Source organism: Haliotis cracherodii, unplaced genomic scaffold, assembly GCF_022045235.1.
Source record: "Haliotis cracherodii isolate W230 unplaced genomic scaffold, xgHalCrac1.p SCAF_41, whole genome shotgun sequence".
NCBI lineage: Eukaryota > Metazoa > Mollusca > Gastropoda > Lepetellida > Haliotidae > Haliotis > Haliotis cracherodii.
Window position 1 is genome coordinate 72,591 of NW_027266299.1, and position 18,766 is coordinate 91,356.

The 18,766-nt window shown below is 39.8% G+C and overlaps 1 protein-coding gene across 4 annotated transcripts in view; it reads right to left on the reverse strand.

Moving 5' to 3' along the window:
- LOC139441583 (glutamate-rich protein 6-like) overlaps nt 1–12,608 on the reverse strand; it is a 39,696-nt gene extending 27,088 nt beyond the window's left edge. For all 4 annotated transcript variants that reach the window (XM_071222396.1, XM_071222394.1, XM_071222395.1 and 1 more), the window contains exons 1-6: nt 12,556–12,608; nt 11,827–12,138; nt 10,335–10,488; nt 8,497–8,648; nt 7,617–7,673; nt 3,727–3,881 (exon numbers count right to left, since the gene is read on the reverse strand). In XM_071222396.1, the coding sequence (XP_071078497.1) occupies nt 3,727–3,881; nt 7,617–7,673; nt 8,497–8,648; nt 10,335–10,488; nt 11,827–12,121 (813 nt within the window). In that variant the 5' untranslated portion in view covers nt 12,122–12,138; nt 12,556–12,608. The remainder of the gene's footprint in view (nt 1–3,726; nt 3,882–7,616; nt 7,674–8,496; nt 8,649–10,334; nt 10,489–11,826; nt 12,139–12,555) is intronic.
- Between the last annotated feature and the right edge of the window lie 6,158 nt (nt 12,609–18,766).

An 18,766-nucleotide genomic window follows, 5' to 3' on the forward strand; every position in this document is an offset into this window, starting at 1 on the left:
ACTGCCACTGACCCATGGTCAGGTGTGATGCATGAATACCTCAGTCAATTACGTTCCAATTTCTCTCTTTCACATCAGAAAAATAATCTATCTGTTAAGGGCTCCATCTCATTAAAATCAGATCTTGGTTCTCGCTACCGCTAAACAAACATCTGAGGACATCACATTACAGGTCACAATAGACCGACCTTGCGTGAACATTGACCAACCAATGGAATTACTGACAAGAAGTCAACATTAGCCAATCACAAAGCAGCTTTCTCGTGCTTTACGGCACTAATTTTAAATTGGCGACTACGCTTCGAAACATATTTTGACAAATTCTCGTATAAAAATTTGAAACCTGAACAAAAGAACATTCTGGAATGGCTAATGGATGGTCTAGAATGTATGGATTCAGTCATTAAACCCGTAACTATCGTTCAGAATACCCTGTGTTAAAGTTTTCGAGGTTGTATGATTCCGACTGTCACTTTCATGATCTGGTAAGTGACACTCTGATTGGTTGGATGAAAGGTCGTTCTGAAGTGACCCGTAATGGGATGTCCTCAGATCATTGTTTAGCGGTAGCGAGAACTAAGGTCTGATATAATGAGATTGTTAAGCGCTTGACTTAGCTATAAAAACATGCACCAGTGCAACCTATCATTGAAAAATGCAACGTAATATTTATGTCAACATGCACCAAGTCACGTAAAAAAAATTCAAATTTGTGTCCATCCCTTACTTGTCCAGACAACATCAATCTTTGAACACATTCCATACCTCTAAGGCTTATTTACCACGCTACATCACCAATCTCTGTGTTACGTGTAATTTGTCATGCTTTCACGGGCTTGACATCATCAAACTGTGGGTACTTCAAAATTATGTGCACTTGTTCCTATTACTGTTAAAGCCAAGTTGGATTAATTCATGTGACACTGGCAGCAGACCAGCATATGTTTTAAATTTGGTGCAACCTAGTTTTTGCCGGTGCAACTTAGTTTTTGCCGGTGCAACCCAGTTTTGTCTGGTGCAACCTAGTTTTGTCTGGTGCAACCCAGTTTTGTCTGGTGCAACCTAGTTTTTGCCGGTGCAACTGGCTTTTCTTGTCAACATGAACCTTGGGCAAGTTAAATCAAGTTTCTTAAATAAAGCCCTGCTAAAAATCAGTGGTTTGTGCCACTGGTCTCGAGCCCTTTGTGTGAAAACAGTTGGCTTGACAGCCTGTTTAGTGTCCGTGCATTGACAACAAGCCTAACATCGGTGCACTAACCTACTAAACCCGTTCCGCATAGCGATCTTACGTTATGATCGCTCTGAGGAGTGGGGCCCTGTGCACTAACTCCCATGCACTAACCTCCTGGGCCCACTTGCACAAAACAGTCTTAGCACTACGACTGTCGTAAGTCTATGTTAAAGTATGGGAGTCCCAATCATTTTACCGTCATGATCCCTGTGAGGAGTGGGGCCCTGTTCTCTAACCCCCTGAATACTAAATCCCAGCATACAGTGGAGTGCCAAGCTGTGAAACTGTGAACAACAGAACACTTCACCACCTGGGCATCACATTCCACATAACATTCAACATTACATTCCACAGCACATTCCCAATCACATTCCACATCACATTCAACATCACATTCCACAGCACATTCCACATCTCATTCCACATCACATTCCCAATCACATTCAACAGCACATTCAACAGCACATTCAACATCACATTCCACATCACAGTCCACATCCCATTCAACATCCCTTTCCACATCACATTCCACATGCCATTCAACATCCCATTCAACATCCCATTAAACACCACATTCCACATCACATTCCACATCCCATTCAACATCCCATTCAACACCACATTCCATACCACATCACATCTCATTCCACATCCCATTCCACATCGCATTCCACATCAAATTTCACATCACATTCAACATCACATTTCACATCACATTCAACATCACATTCAACATCCCATTCCACATCACATTCCACACCACATTCAACATCCCATTCAACATCCCATTCCACATCACAGTCCACATCCCATTCAACATCCCTTTCCACATCATATTCCACATGCCATTCAACATCCCATTAAACACCACATTCCACATCCCATTCCACATCGCATTCCACATCCCATTCCACATCACATTCAACATCCCATTTCACATCACATTCAACATCACATTTCACATCACATTCCACATCACATTCCACATCCCATTCAACATCCCATTCCACACCACATTCAACACCACATTCAACATCACATTCAACACCACATTCAACATCACATTCAACATCACATTCAACACCACATTCCACATCACATTCAACATCACATTCGGCATGACAACATTTTTACATTCCACATTATATCAATGTTATTACCACGAAAATTAGTTGAACAATTTCACATTACACACTTGAACTAACAACACAAATGATTTTGAGATGACATGGCTACCATACTTTAACATTAACAGAATTGTGCAACATACTCCAATATTTCTACTAGTCTGACGTGTGAAAATCTAAAAGGACCAGTTTTCCCCTGAGATGTAATGAAAACAAAACACTGGCCCCGTTCCATAAAGTGATCTTAGCGCTACGACTGTAGTAAGTCAGTGTTAAAGAATGGGAGTTACGATTGACTTAGCGCTAAGATCACTTTGTGGAACGGGGCCCAGGTCCCAATTTAGTTGGACTTAACTCATGGTGTGTTCCCAGGGAAGTAGCATATCATACATCTCTCTAAAATACTGATAGCATGACAACAGATTGTGATACACCAACATGCTACATCTGCTGCAGTGACGTGCTACCGTACCTGCGGCCATCAGACAGCTTCTCAAGGATACAAAGGTTCTTCTTGTTTAATAGGTTACATCACATTGAAATATATGTCAAATAATCCTTCAGAGCTGTGCTCAACTGGTTTGACGGTCTTTTACTGATGCCATTTCATTACACATGCTCTAAAGCCAGGCACTAATCACAGACCAGGAGTTCCTTGTTTTAAATCAAATGTTGTGAATATATAATTAGCATGATTATTTTACGAAAATCCAAATAATTTGAAATTTGATTATAATTTCTTATTTGATGAGAATCATCTGTTAAATATCAATGTTGCAATTGTATCACGTTAATGATTCAAACAGTTTTTTTTGTGAAAATGAACAATTCCTGAAAATGCAGTTAACAAATATTTTCCCATGTTCACTGGATATGCAGGATGAAAAATAGGTTTTTCATCCCAAACTGGATTCTATAAAACAGATATTGCATCTCAATACTTTGCATATAATTGTGACATCATCGGTTACCATGGTAACACAATCACATGACATCACTGATCTCTCTGCCACTGAAGCTGGTTAGATGTACCTTGTACACTCAAAACACTGATTCTAACTTTTTACAAACTGATGAAAGAATCTCATGTTTGTGTCTTTATATCAAATAAATCTAATATATAAACACTTGCCCATATATTTGGTATCAAAAGACATGAGGGTATGATTCTCATTGTGTCTTGGGTAAAAAAAGTATGTGTTTTTTGCTTCTCCTTCCAGAGAACAAAAACACTGACTAAAATTTTCTACTTCATACAAAAATCCCAGTCCCTGTGTCAGAATATTACATTGTTGGTCCCTATATTAAACTGTCTTACGCAATGTCATCAAGAAGATATGTCAAAGTGGGTCTACAGAGGCTACTCACATCTTCGGTGTCGGAGCTGATGTCAAGGATGGGGATGCCGAACTCGTCGCTGTAGGGGGTGAAGGGCGTGGTCGGGGCCATGCGGTCATCTGCCGACACTGCATCCGTGAGGTCCCCCTTGGACAGACTGGTGTTCTCCCGACTGTCCGACTTCACTGAGGACAGATCAGGGTGTATGTGTCCATCAGTTCAGGGTCAAATTATTCTCTGCAGTGGAGTTCATGCATGTTGTTTCACGCCGCACTCAGCAATATTCCAGCTCTATGACAGTGATCTATACATAATCGAGTCTGGACCAGACAATCCAGTGATTGATATCATAAGCATCGATCCATGCAATTGGGATCGATGACATGCATCAACCAAGTCAGCGAGCCTGACCACCTGATCCCGTTAGTCGCCTCATACGACAAGCACAGTCACCTTTTACAGCAAGCATGGGTTGCAGAAGACCTATTCTACCCCGGATCTTCACGGGTCCAACTGGAAGAGAAGCCTCAGGCCATACTCACGTTCTGTCACGTTATCGCGTGTCAGTGTGCATCACATGATCCCAAAAGTGACCCTTGACATAACAAAATCTGCAGAATTAAGTAGGGGTGAAACAACACAGCAAGGTCACATTATGATACGTATCTCGGTACACAGGTAACAACACGATACACATTGCGATACACATATTTACATGAAATTGTATGGAAACTTCTATAGGAACATCTAGCTGTTCGTAGCTGTTATTTTTAAGTAGTGAACTTTGAACACTAATTACAACACATTTTGTAATAATTTCACTGACAAAATCGCTGGGGTCATTAAACAAGTAGCAAGTAATATATTTTAGCAAGTGTATCGTCTTGTGTTGACACAGAAGAAAACGTATCATGTATCATATCGTGCATGAAAACTAATGGTGCACTTATGTATTGTTTCACCCCTAAAATTCAGCAAATCCACGGAAATTTCTCAACCCCGTTTTATAGTGTGAGTTGGGTTTAACGCTGCTTTTAACAGTATTCCAGTTATATCGCAGCATGTCAGCTTAATGTGGGAGAAAAGCCCGAAGTGATGCAGGTCTCAGACGTTTACCACTTCGGTGAAACCCACGAGCATGGGTATGGTGCTGACAAACCTAGAAACATAATTGGGGCAAACCGGGATTCGAACCCACAATCTTAGGTTTCTGGCACGCCCAAGAGACGCAATTTTGCACAGTGAAACGGGGCGCCTTAGACGACTGGGCCACCTGTGACCCCAAAACCCGTTTTATAAGTACCAGTTGTATAATAAAGTTAAGTGCTGTTAACAGCATCAGCTCTCTCTTGGATTAGAGTTAGTAGTAGATGCACAAAATGGATGACGAGGCACGGCTCCAGATAATGTTCCGAGCCATCCAGTACTTACACATTATCATTCACATCAGGTAATCCTAGTTTCTTATGGGTATCAATATATTTTTATTCCTTTGGGTATTGTCCATTTGGTATTTCTAAGCAACGTTGGAAATAAGTCTAAAACCCAAACAGTCTGGCAGGTGACCCATAAATGCTTCCTGCCCATTTTCAAATTAACCTGCCCACATTCAGACATTATGAATGTTAAAAATGCACATAAAAAATAAGAGTCAAGTCGCTCCTTGATTCAGTTGAAATAATGCAAACAATTACTTGAGAATCTACGAGGAGTCTTGATAAAACTGAATACAAAAGTAGTCTTCAATCTCATTAAAATCAGATCTTAGTTCTCGCTACCGCTAAACAAAGATCTGAGGACATCCCATTACGGGTCACGTCAGACCGACCTTGCACAAACTTTAACCGACCAATGGAATGACCAATCAGAAGGCAGCTTTCTCGTGCTTTACTGCACTAATTTTAAATTGGCGACTATGCTTCGAAACATATTTTGACAAATTCTCAATTACAAATTTGAAACCTAAACAAAAGAACATTCTGGAATGGCTAATAGATGGTCAAGATTGAATGGATTTAGTCTTTAAACCCGTAACTATCGTTTGGAATACCCCGTGTTAAAGTTTTCGAGGTTGTATGATTAGAAATCACATTCCGACAGTCACTTTCATGATCTGGTAAGCGACGTTCTGATTGGTCGGATGAAATGTCATTCTGACGTGACCCCTAATGGGATGTCCTCAGATCTTTGTTTAGCGGTAGCGAGAACTAAGATCTGGTTTTAATGAGATTGAAGTAGTCTTGAAATTATCTGCCAGATAGTCGGGCAGGTGGAGGAAAATTCCATGTAGCCTGAAAGGTTACCTGACACAGGAAGGTAGTGAATTCACATTTCTAAGCCAAGTAATGCTTAAAATGCTCTTTCAGGTCATTTCTAATTTGCATCTGTTCATCTGTTCATATGTGTCACATGTCACATGTCACATCAGTTAACATCAGTGACATACTTTACACAGAATGACATTGACCATTGTGCATTTCACTGCAGCTGAGTTAACGCATAGGTCAGCATATCTGACAAGACAGGTACGCAAGTGAACAGGTAGCATTGGGTATTATTACACTGTTGATATATAGTTATTTTTATACTTTTCATTCATATTTGTTATTAACTTAGTCATTGGGTTATGGAGACATGCTTATGTTGCATGCTTGACACAAATATGCAGCATAACTGGATGTTGTTTGTTTGTTGTTTAACGCCGCACTCAGCAATATTCCAGCTATATGAGGGCTGTCTGTAAATGATCAAGTCTGGACCAGACAATCCAGTGCTTGACGTCATGAGCATCTATCCAAGCAATAAGGATATGATGACATGCATCTACATAGTCAGCGAGCCTGACCACCGTGCCTTCGGCGTGACAAGCAAATGCTTCAACCACACTTGGAGCAACTTAGACATGACCTGCGAACATTTCTGCTGATGTCTACCATCTTCCCTGTGGTCATGTTATCTTTGTAAATGTGAAGAACTGGAAATTATGCCAACATACAAAGTTAAAATAATCTCAAATGCTTTTAACACCTACTAACATCCATTCAGTATTGGGGTACCCACTTTATGGTAAAACTAGCACACATTACACATACTAAACTTTTTCTGCTTCTTTTGATAGAAATCAAAATGAATGACAATTTTGTTTTGTTATTTTTCTTCTCCACAGTACAGGTAAGAATTAATAACTAGGAATCTACCTCCCCTTAATTTAGAGGTATCTCACTTGAAAGTGTTATTATAAAGTAATCAAAATAGCAATTATCTCCCCTTACAAGTCATGTTAACTTCCTTGACAGTGTGATTATCAAGCTCCTCACAGCAATAGCCCATTTGCGGAGCTCTCTATACTTTCGCTGCCACCAGTGAAAGCTCCACACTGTGATAGGTGGCTGCAACCATGCTTGGAGTTGAGCGCGCAGCCGACTGACTGTTATGTTTACAAACAAGTGATGTCTGCCGTGACACCAAATACTCTTACGGCTGCTAAATTATTTTCTTTGTTTGTCAATTTGTATTTCTGTTTTATTACAACTATCATGTAATTGGTATGATAAGAATGTAAGGGAGAAAGTTGGTTGATTTTCCGTTCGTCTGAAATCTCCAACCAATCCAATCAATCAAACAAAATGGTTAATTTATCTGGGAAATATGGTCAGTCGTAAACCTTTTCACAAAGAACTATGATCATTCCTAAAGAGCATAACAAAAGAATAAATGTGACTATATTTGGGGTTAGAGGGAAAATTTCAAGATTCTTGTAATGGCAGCGCCAACACTGGTGGCAGCGATGTTACCGAGGGTGTAATGGCTGGGAAGGAGCTTGTGTGATTATCTCCCTTGACAGTGTGATTATCTCCCTTGACAGTGTGATTATCTCCCTTGACAGTGTGATTATCTCCCCTTAATGGTTCAAGATTTACCCAGTATAGATTTGAGATCACTTTTTTCTTTCTTTTCCTCGCTGCTGCCGACTGCACCTGAAATATACATGCAATACACAACACCTGTCAATCACACTCAACATGCAGTTACAAAGGGATATATATTCAGTTCATGCAAGCTTCCATGTTTATATCTGAGCAACAACCGTGGATTAGAGATTTGTCAAACAGTTAATACATTTTCACTAATGTCATGAATTAAATGAATGATGAAATATTAAAAAAATATTAAAAATGAAATAAAACAAATTCTTAACAATTCTTATGAAAGAAACATAAAAAATAGATACCAATTAAAACATGTTTTGGTCTAAATTCTGTATAATTATTTATGAGCAGTCTTGATGCTCAATCAACTTTGAGCAATGGTATCAGTAATACTAATAGCTTTAAGCACTAAGGTTACTACTTTTCTATACAAACCAGGAAAGTTCACTTGGACTAATCACCAGATTTAGGTGTTTTTAAATTTTCTTATGCAGTGGTAGATATGGAATCAAATCCTGACCAGACAAACCAGTGATTGATGTTATGAGAAATGATTCACCCATCACTGACCAAGTCACTGAGCCTAACCATTCAATCCATTTCAGTCACCTCTGAGAAGCACACCTCAACCACTCGATAGACTGAGTTGACTCAACATAAGTTGCTGGGGACCTATTCTAACCTGGAATCCACACATGTTGTGTTTCAATTTTAACCCTTTCATTTCTAATTCAATACTTATCCATGATTATGATTTTCATGATTATTACGATAAAAAACCAACCATCACCCAGAGCATAATACAAAGTCGTCTCATTTTAAAGGAAAAAATTAGATAAGATCATCAACACAGCCAACAGCAAAGTAGTACCAGAAGGGATGTGTTTCCCGAGTCCAGTCTCCACAGCATCTTCCACCCATTGCCAGTCTGTCTGTGTGTCCAGCGTAACCATGGTGATCTCACGCCCATCGTAAGTCTTCCGTTTAGCTGTTTCCTTAACAGCTGGTGATCTGGAACTTAACCTGGAAAAAAAGAGTGAGTGAGTGAATATGGTTTTACACCGCTTTTACCAATATTCCAGCAATATCACGGTGGGGGACACCAGAAATGGGCTTCACACATTGTACCCATGTCGGGAATAGAACCCAGGTCTTCGGCGTGACGAGCGAACGCTTTAACCACTAGGCTACCCGACCGCCCCCTGGAAAAAAAGAGAGTGAGTTTGGTGAGTTTCCAAATATTTCAGTCATATAATAATGTGTCATCTTGAGGGAAGCCCAAAGTGATGCAGGTCTCAGGACTTTTACGACTTTGATGAAACCCACAAGCAAGGGTATGGTGCTGACAAACCTAGAAACATAATCGGGGCGAACCAGGATTCGAACACACAATCATAGGTTGCTGCATGCCCAAGGGAGGCAACTCTGCACAGCGAATCGTGGCTTCATAGACGACTTGGCCGCCTAATTCATATAGAAAAAATATACTGATAGACATTTATAATTCGGAGTTGTTTCTTTCAAGAATATTTTCCTTTACTGAAAAGTGGATCTAAGTGGGGGAAACAGTAAAGCTGGCTGGTTGAGTTAAGTTAATCGATATCCCTTAAATTAGGGGCGGTCGGGTAGCCTAGTGGTTAACCACTAGGCTACCAGACCGCCCCTCTCCTATAAGAACATTTTAATACACATGCACAATGGCACTTACAAAATGATCGTAGGTTTCTGTCAGCTTATATGATCTTTAATTATTCCTTTTAAGTGTGTATAATTTTGAGTAGGAATTTGAATTGAAATTCTTATACTCTTATATCCATTTTAGATTTATAGTATAATAGTAAATAAAGTACCTTTTATGCCATACATTATCTAGAGCTCAGAAAAAGGAATAAAGCCTTTCTTTCACATGGCAAATACCCCTGTACACCAATTCCTAATAAAATCTGGAAATTCACAAGTGTGATTATACCACAATGGTTACATTAGAATTCCATTAACATCATTTTCATTTAGTATATACTTTTTTATATATTTGTCCCATGCATCTAATGTGTCTTTCCAAAAAGGGTTATCTGAAAGTTTTTGGAATATTAGCACCCAAACGGAAAGAATTTGGTAAGGTAAAGCTTGAACGATTGTAGCGTTTTGGTTTAGAAATATATCATTTGATACTTGATAACTTGAGTGACAACACAACACTTCAACACCCAACACCCCAAATATATGACAAAATGACAATTTTATGTCTGTTGTTTTACAGAAATCCATGAAGATATCAAATAACAATAACAACAACAACAACAACAATGCCGGAAATGTCACAATGTCTAAAATTTAAATCATGAAGGCTGAACACAAGAGTGAATGAGTGAGTTGGGTTGAACACCGCTTTTAACAGTATTCCAGTTATATCGCAGCGTGTCAGATTAATGTGGGCGGAAAGCCCGAAGTGATGCAGGTCTCAGACGTTTACCACTTCAGTGAAACCCACGGGCACGGGTATGGTGCTGACAAACCTAGAAACATAATCGGGGCGAACCGGGATTCGAACCCACAATCATAGGTTTCTTGCGTGCCCATGGGACGCAACTCTGCACGGCGAATCGCGGCGCCTTAGAAGACTGGGCCGCACGTGCCCCCTTGAACACAAGAAAAATGGGGCAACATTCAACAATAGGACACTGGCAGATTGCATATAAAGCAGCTTACATGTCGCCTGATGGTTTGGGGGTGAAGGTCACTGAACGTTTAGATGTCCTACTTTCAACTACAGCCTCATCATCAAAGATTTCTGGTCGGAACCCGCGTGCTATCTTTGGATGAGACCGCCCTTGGCCAGGAACGTCCAGTGTGGCTGAAGAGCCTGAAAACAAAACAAAAAACAGTTAAAGCTAACGGGCAAGTTCACAAAAAAGTGACCTTGACCATCATAGTCTACCACTAAGTTGGTTGGTTTTGTTGGTTTGTTGTTTAACGCAGCACTCAGCAATATTCCAGCTATATGACGGCGGTCTGTAAATAATTGAGTCTGGACCAGACAGTCCAGTGATTGATATCATGAGCATTGATCCATGCAATTGGGATCGATGACATGCATCAACCAAGTCAGCGAGCCTGACCACCCGATCCCGTTAGTCGCCTTTTACGACAAGCATAGTCACCTTTTACGGCAAGCATGGGTTGCTGAAGACCTATTCTTCCCCGGAATCTTCACGTTCTCTCTACCACTAAGTAGTATAACCTAAAGATCACATGACCATACATTCTAGTGTGAAGCACTCTTACTCTTACAGCGTACATACTCTATTGTCTTACATGTTTTTGTAAGCACATTTTGCTTCTTGGTGAACGCATAAATTAAATTTGAACAAAAACATGCTTTTCAGATTACTCCCCACCATCCCTGAGTTTTTTTCTTACAATTCTGCAGCATCTGTAAATAAAAGTTTAAAACAAACCAACCTTGCTTAATAAAAGATAAAATATTAATGTTTAAAACAAGCAAAGTATGATAAATTCTGTATCACAGATGTATCATTTTGGCCCTATGGATAGCTGGAAAACAGACACACACAATAACATACATAAAGCATTAAAGCATAACATAATTAAAGGTGCTACTTTCTTACCGAGGTAAAACCATGGTGAATACTGTATTTTTTGTTGAAATTTCATACTACACTAAATATACGCATTATTGCTGTTTTGTGTCTACTACATCCAAACAGCACCCTGTGACCTTGTCTATCGATCTGTCAATGACATCACAATCAGGGTCATGTGACCAATAATGACATGACATCACAATCTAAACCTGGTTTGGTGTCAGCAATGACATCACAAAGGTATGACGTCACAATGCTTATGACATCACAGGTTTTATCATTTCCCTGACACAACAAAACCAGGGTTAGAAACTAACAGTTTTCTTCCACTAGTCCTTATAATGATAACATATAGCAAAACCCCTAAAATGGGCAAATTTCTACTAGTCCTTATGATACCTTTACCATTGGGCAGTTTGGCAAGTACTATAGGACTAGTGCCAATTTCTAACGCTGCAAAACCTTGCAATTAATAGAAACATTAAATTCATTTTTTAAATATTAATTATCATCCAGCTCTTATTTGTTAAATATTATCCAGTTTTTCACAAAAACTAATTCTTACAACTTTCGTTAAATTGATTTATCGCCCATACCTTCTGACGATGTGTCTTCAATGTCAGGCTTGACACCGATATCCACTTCGCTCTCACTGTCAGTGGCGAAGCCATTGTCGGGCCCGTCCTCTTCTCTGTTGTCACCACTACCCCCAGGGCTGTCCTCACCCCCTCCATTGTCAACATCCCTTTCTTCTACATTGTCTAAGAATTCCACACTTTTACTTTTCCCAGATCCTGGGCTCCGTCTCTCCATCTGTTTGGTTTGTTCTCCCGCATCCCTGGTCCGCTCTGTGGAATTCGGGGGAGATAGGGACGACTCTTCCTCTTCCATATTTCACACCTATGGCACTGTGGAATCAGACATTGGGACTTAATGCCATTCATAATATGGTAAAAATACCTCCGCCGAAATATGTTGACAAACATGTTAAATATTCAACAGGATTAGGAATAGAAGACAATTCAGAGCAAGAAAAAGTCAGGGACATATTGCTGTGAATTATATTCCTTCTAATCAGGTAAATTAGACAATATTTTATGTCATGCAAAAGGTGGAATAGGCCTGGGGCCTGAAATATTGTAAATAGTCTAGTGAACAGTTGAAATATTATTTATATTGCGAACGACTTCAGTGATTTACTAGTCAATTTATAACGTGATGCATTTTCAACATGATTTAATAGCAAGCACATAGTTTGTTAATCAGAAAATCAACTACTCGGGATGACATACCATAACACGTGAATACAACAATAAATATTATACCTGTACGAATGTAAGACTCTCGTGTTATCGGTCCGCCATTACCTAGTTTGTTTATAGCGACGATCACGTGCTGAGAGGACGGATTTGATTGGCTTATTTCTACCACCATTTGGATCGCCCATGTTGCAAATATCAGTTTTACAGCAATGAAAATCCCCAGCGAATTCACAAAACAACCATAATTGTATCTTCAGGAAATGTGTACTGCTCATGAAATAATACATTTACCGTAATCAAGAAAATCCTGCTGTCGTAATATTCCAAGCGGTGTCGATGCATTCCGGACCGGTGTGGAATTCCTTTCTCCCCTATAATATTAAGTACTACACCGAGGAACAAAAACTGCTCATCCAGGATCTAAATGACATTTATATTGCTAAGACGATGAGTTGTTTGCACAAATATAATAAAATAATGTACTTTATACTATGTGTTCTTACATTCTTTTGTACACTTGGTACAATTTACCGCAGTTTGTTACAATTTGCCGCACCTGTCTTTCAATGGGACTGACAGAAATTGAAGTAAAATCGTTTGTTTTATCCCCTTAAACATGCTTAAGGTTGGAATTGATCCTTTTAAGGCCCAACAAACAATGGAACTTAAATTCAGATTGAAATCGGAAGGATTAGGAGATGTTATTATAATTTACCGCACTTGGTATTACAATTTACCGCAGTTTGTTACAATTTTCCTTTCAATAGAAATGATATAAATAGAAACAAAATCGCCTTTGGTGATTTCCTTAAACATGCTGGAGGTTGGAATTGATCTTGTTAAGGTCCCACAAGCAATGGAACTTGAATTCAGTTTGAAATCGGAAGGATGTACTACCTTTGAGTATGTGATATTAAATGATCGAAGTCAAAGATCGTATAGGGGCACGAGTGACCCAAGAAATGCCTATCAAACAATCTGATGCTCGGTAGTTTTGCCTCATCTGGTTTAGATGAGTAAGCTGGCTTTAAACGCCGCTTTTGACTGTATTCCAGTTATGTCACGGCGTGTCAGCTTAACGTGGGAGGAAAGCCCGAAGTGATGCAGGTCTCAGATGTTAACCACTTCAGTGACACCCACGAGAACGGGTGTGGTGCAGACAAACCTAGAAACATAATCGGGGTGAACCGGGATTCGAACCCACAATCATAGGTTTCTAGCGTGCCCAAGGGACGCAACTCTGCACAGCGAATCGCGGCGCTTTAGACGACTGGACCACCCGTGCTCCCTGGTTGTTAATAAAAGCACGAGGATCATATCTCGCTCATATTCTGCGTTACCATTGCTCATAAACATAGGGCATATCCCAGCTGACAATTTCACGTTGTGACAACGTTGTGACAACGTTGTGTTTACGTTATGGTAGGGGCGGTCGGGTAGCCTAGTGGTTAAAGCGTTCGCTCGTCACGCCGAAGACCTGGGTTCGATTCCCGACATGGGTACAATGCGTGGAGCTCATTTCTGGTGTCCCCCGCCGTGATATTGCTGGAATATCGCTAAAAGCGGCGTAAAACTATACTCACTCACTACGTTATGGTAACGTTAAGATATTACGTCCATACAACGTTACTCTGTGGACTCCCATTTTATGTTGTCACATCGTTGTGGATTAACTTGTGGAAAACTTTTCACACCCGCTGGTCCCGAGAAAATGCCCTTTTTCAACTGTGACTTTTTATTTCAAACACTGAGTGCGCAAAGTGAAAAATATAACCATCATCACCCCAATCATCTTAGCTTTAACATCGTGTAACTTATACTTTATACAATGCTACGGACTGCGAAATATGGCGAGATTAGTAAAGTGGCTACCGCGCTTCTCGGCCTTTCTCTGCAATGTTTGAACACCAAGCGAATGATGGCGAATTTTGATGCACCCATGTCACATACACGTAAAGATTTTCAGACAAAATCCTTCTTCATAAGAAATAATATGACCCTAGTGGTCAGAAAGACATATTTTTCACAACTGTATACTTATTCACGTAGATCTAAATACAATTCTGTTCACTCCTTTATGAACAAGTTTATTTACACGTTTTGTATATTTTTATCGACTATCGGTAATGGCGGAATGGGCGGTACACATGAGATCACGACAGTGTATGTTTCCATTACATTTATGACGTTCATTGAATGAAATTATAACCACCATCACCATAATCACTAATGTGCTTTATGCAGTATAAGGATTGCGAAATATGGCGAGATCAGTAAAGTGGTTACCGCGCCTATCGACCTTTTTCTGCCATGTTGCACTTCATGCGAATGACGTCGATTTTGTTATTATTCACCTATGTCACATACACGCAACTATTATTATATCAGACAGCCAACTTGAAAAAAAGAAATTGATCAGACAGGCCAGAATTATTTACTTTTCCCAACTGCACAGCTATAGGCGTATGTAAAACTACTTAACATTTAGTCCGCAACGGAAGTGTTTTGTTAAAGTTTTGCATATTTTTATCGACCGTGTGTCATGGCGATTTAGCACGGCACTTGGGATGAAACGGCAGCGCAGACTGCCTTTCTATTTATGATGCTGATTTACAGAAAATTTTCAATTCTAAGATATGGAAAGATAGCCATAATCGTTAATATAAAGGTGGCGTAATGTATATTTATGGACAGAAGTTCATGATCAAAACGTAAACTTTGAATGACCAAGCCCTCAGTGATCGACAGGGCACGTTCGCATTATAGCTGTGCCGCGATTTCTTGTCTACCAGTTGTCTTTCATGCTCGCCCGTTTCGACAAATAACTGCTGCTTTGCTTCATATGAAATGACTCAGAGTCATGTGTGATTGCTCAAACTACCTGCATTTTGTCGCAATTTTTTTTCCAGAAGTGTGGCCACGACATCTAACGTGAGTCGACGCCATATTGTAAATAAATTGTGTCAAGGTCGGTTCCACATGTGGTAGCTCGTTTCTGTCGATGGAGCACGCGATATAAACATAATACAACTACTGAAAACATCAACATAACATATCTACAATGATGACAGCAATACCTTTTTGTATTTGGGTTAACCGCTTGTGGATACGCTGTGCTGTAAAGTTCGATTTCGATTTGTTTTTCCTTTCTTTGAAACTGTGATAATGGCCCTATGCTTGGTTTGCTGAAACAGTATTTTACCTGAGTCTAATGTATACGGTACATGTTGTGATTGTACAAGATAATTGATAACCAACTGTGTATGCATATAAACCATCAAATACACATTACTAATCTCCTTAAAAAATTGAATATGTGAACACGACAGTTCGTATTGCCAACATTCTGCCATGGATATTAGATGTGATTAATATTAGATTTATAAATTATTGATGTAGACTGCACTCTCGATTAACGTTTGATAATCTATTGCGAGTCTTCAACTCTGATTTCGTATGTTATCTGAAATGTCAGCAATGAGTAAAGACTCTATATTCTTTCGTTCAATGACGTAACACTCTGCAATTTCCCGCCGCTGTGTATTTGTCGTCTGGACAGGTGCGCGTGATTTGACTTCGCTTGTTGTGACGTGGATCAAACAGCTGATCTAATGTTGTGGTAGTCTAATGGGTACACGTGTTTTCAGTTTCCAAATAATGACATTCTCTTTGACTGAACTTGAAAGATATATACTGAACAACAAAAGTTCCTGTGACATTGAATAAGATTTAATGCAAAGTTGTACCAAATCTGAAACAATTTTGGTTTGCAACAGATAAAGACTCCTGTATGTGTTCAAATGGTTTAATTTGCCATACTGACTTCAGAAAATGCGTGATTTCATAAAAAACAAACATGAACATGCCAAAATGTCAATTTTCAAATCAGTAGTGTGTGTGTCCACCTCTGGTTGCGATGCAAGCAACACATCTTCGTCTCATGGAATGGACCAGGCGTCGCACAAAGTACAGTGGGATATCTGTCCATATCTGCTGGAACATGTTTTGAAGTTCCTGGAGTGTCTGTGGAACTCGTGGAAGACGTCGAAGGCGCCGACCCATCTCATCCCACACGTGCTCGATTGGTGAGAGATCAGGGAAGGGAAACCTGAACAAGTCGAGCAATATGAGGCCGGGCGTTGTCATGTTGAAAGGTAATGCCTGGGCCATGACGACGCAAAAACGGTAGAACAACAGGGCCGATTATCTCGTCGCGGTAGTTTTCCCTCTACCACTATCAAACGGGTCCTCTGTCTTGCTGTAATCCCACCCCATAGTATAACGCTGCCGCCCCCGAACCGATCTTCTTCCATGACACAATGATTGGCGTAACGTTCACCTCGACGTCGGTACACTCGAATGTGGCTGAGGTGAAAACGAGACTCGTCAGTGAATAGAATTTGTCCCCACTGCATGGCCGTCCAGCGTAGACGCTGTCTGCACCACTGTAGACGTGCTTGACGGTGGTTTCCTGTCAAAATGGGACGTCTGGCGGGTCTTCTGGCGACAATCCCTGCACATCTGAGGCGACGACATACGGTTTGTAAAGATATTCGTCGAAGGCCATGGATGCTTCTTGCAATCACTGTTGCTGGCTGGAATCGATTTCGTAGGTGTGTTGTTCGAATCCAGTTGTCTTGTCGATTATTGGTTACGTGTGGCCTGCCACTCCGAGGATGGTCTCTGAATGCATTCGTCCGTTGCCAACGTTGCCATAAATACCAAATGCTGTTTCTGTGGACGTTAAATTGTCTTGCAACATCACGTTGACTCGACCCTGCTTCAAGCATACCAATGGCTCGCAGACGCTCATTTTCGGACAGACGTGGCATTTCGTAATGTTGAATAATTGCGTAATTTTGTTGTTGTTCTGAGTGGTTGTTGTCAGCACGATACTAAACAATGCATATGGAATCCCGTTAACGCACATGTTTTATACCCATTCTTGAGTAGTGAAATGCATGGGGCTTGCATAAAAGTCAACTTTTGCATGGAATGCGTGCTTTTCTGTAGCAGTTGCGTTTTTGTGACTTGATTCCATATATGTGCTACAATATTGAAAACCAAACTTTACTTGTTTGAAGAATACACTAAAATATTGATGTCACAGGAACTTTTGTTGTTGAGTATAGTACATTACGATTGGGAAGAATTCCACGGCGACCGACGAGTGAATTAGACGGTTTATCACTTGACTAACACTGTCAGAATATTTGGCGCACTTTTCTAATTTTGGTATGTTTTTTTATTACATGTTTGAATCGTTATCTATCGTGTAGTTGCCCAATTTTCGATCACGAACGTTGATACAACCCAATTTCGTTTATCCGACATACTCGTTAACCCGACATAATCAAATGCAACAAATAATGTCGGATTAACAGGACTAGACTGTACATGCTTTTCACATCTGTTTGAGGACTTAATATTCCATGAAAATAATGTGCATATAGTTAAGTAGTGGAATGGAATGTTTTACAGTGAGAAAGCTGTCAAAATGAATCCAATAATAAACATTTTTAATATTTTAGCCTCATATATTAGAATCTCGTATGGTTTAATTTATAACAGTAGATTAAGTAATTAGATCTACACACAATATTTAGAGAATAATCGATTTCTGAATGATAAAATGTTTTCAGTGTAAATGTGATTTTTCATAATTTTGATGTTTTAAATAGATTTAATTGTGTTTTTTTCACAGTGCATTATCTATAAATGATCAAATACTTATCAAATACTTCGATTAGTGACATCCTGGTTAGTAAAAAAATAGAATGTTTGAAAAGAACAGTCATGTCTCAGAGCAAAACGAATGCATTCTTGTGGTTCTTTTTCACAATTTTAAATTGTATATGTTCCCACGAAGCTGTAGTTCAGCTAGGGCAAAAGGAAAATGGAAAGACATAATAACTGAAAACCATTTATATTAAATATTTTGCTAGTTATATTTTCGAAGTTCAATACCAAGAATATATTTTTCCAGTACTGAGTGTAGCGTAAAACAACAAACCAACCAATCTTAACCCATCACCAGCAATTGCCATTATAAAAAGTATACTCATACTTTTACCAGTCGTCTAAGCCGCCGCGATTCGCTGTGCAGAGTTGCGTCCCTTGGGCACGCCAGAAAACTTATGATTGTGGGTTCGAATCCCGGTTCACCCCGATTATGTTTCTAGGTTTGTCAGCACCATACCCGTGCTCGTGGGTTTCACCGAAGTGGTAAACGTCTGAGACCTGCATCACTTCGGGCTTTCCTCCCACATTAATT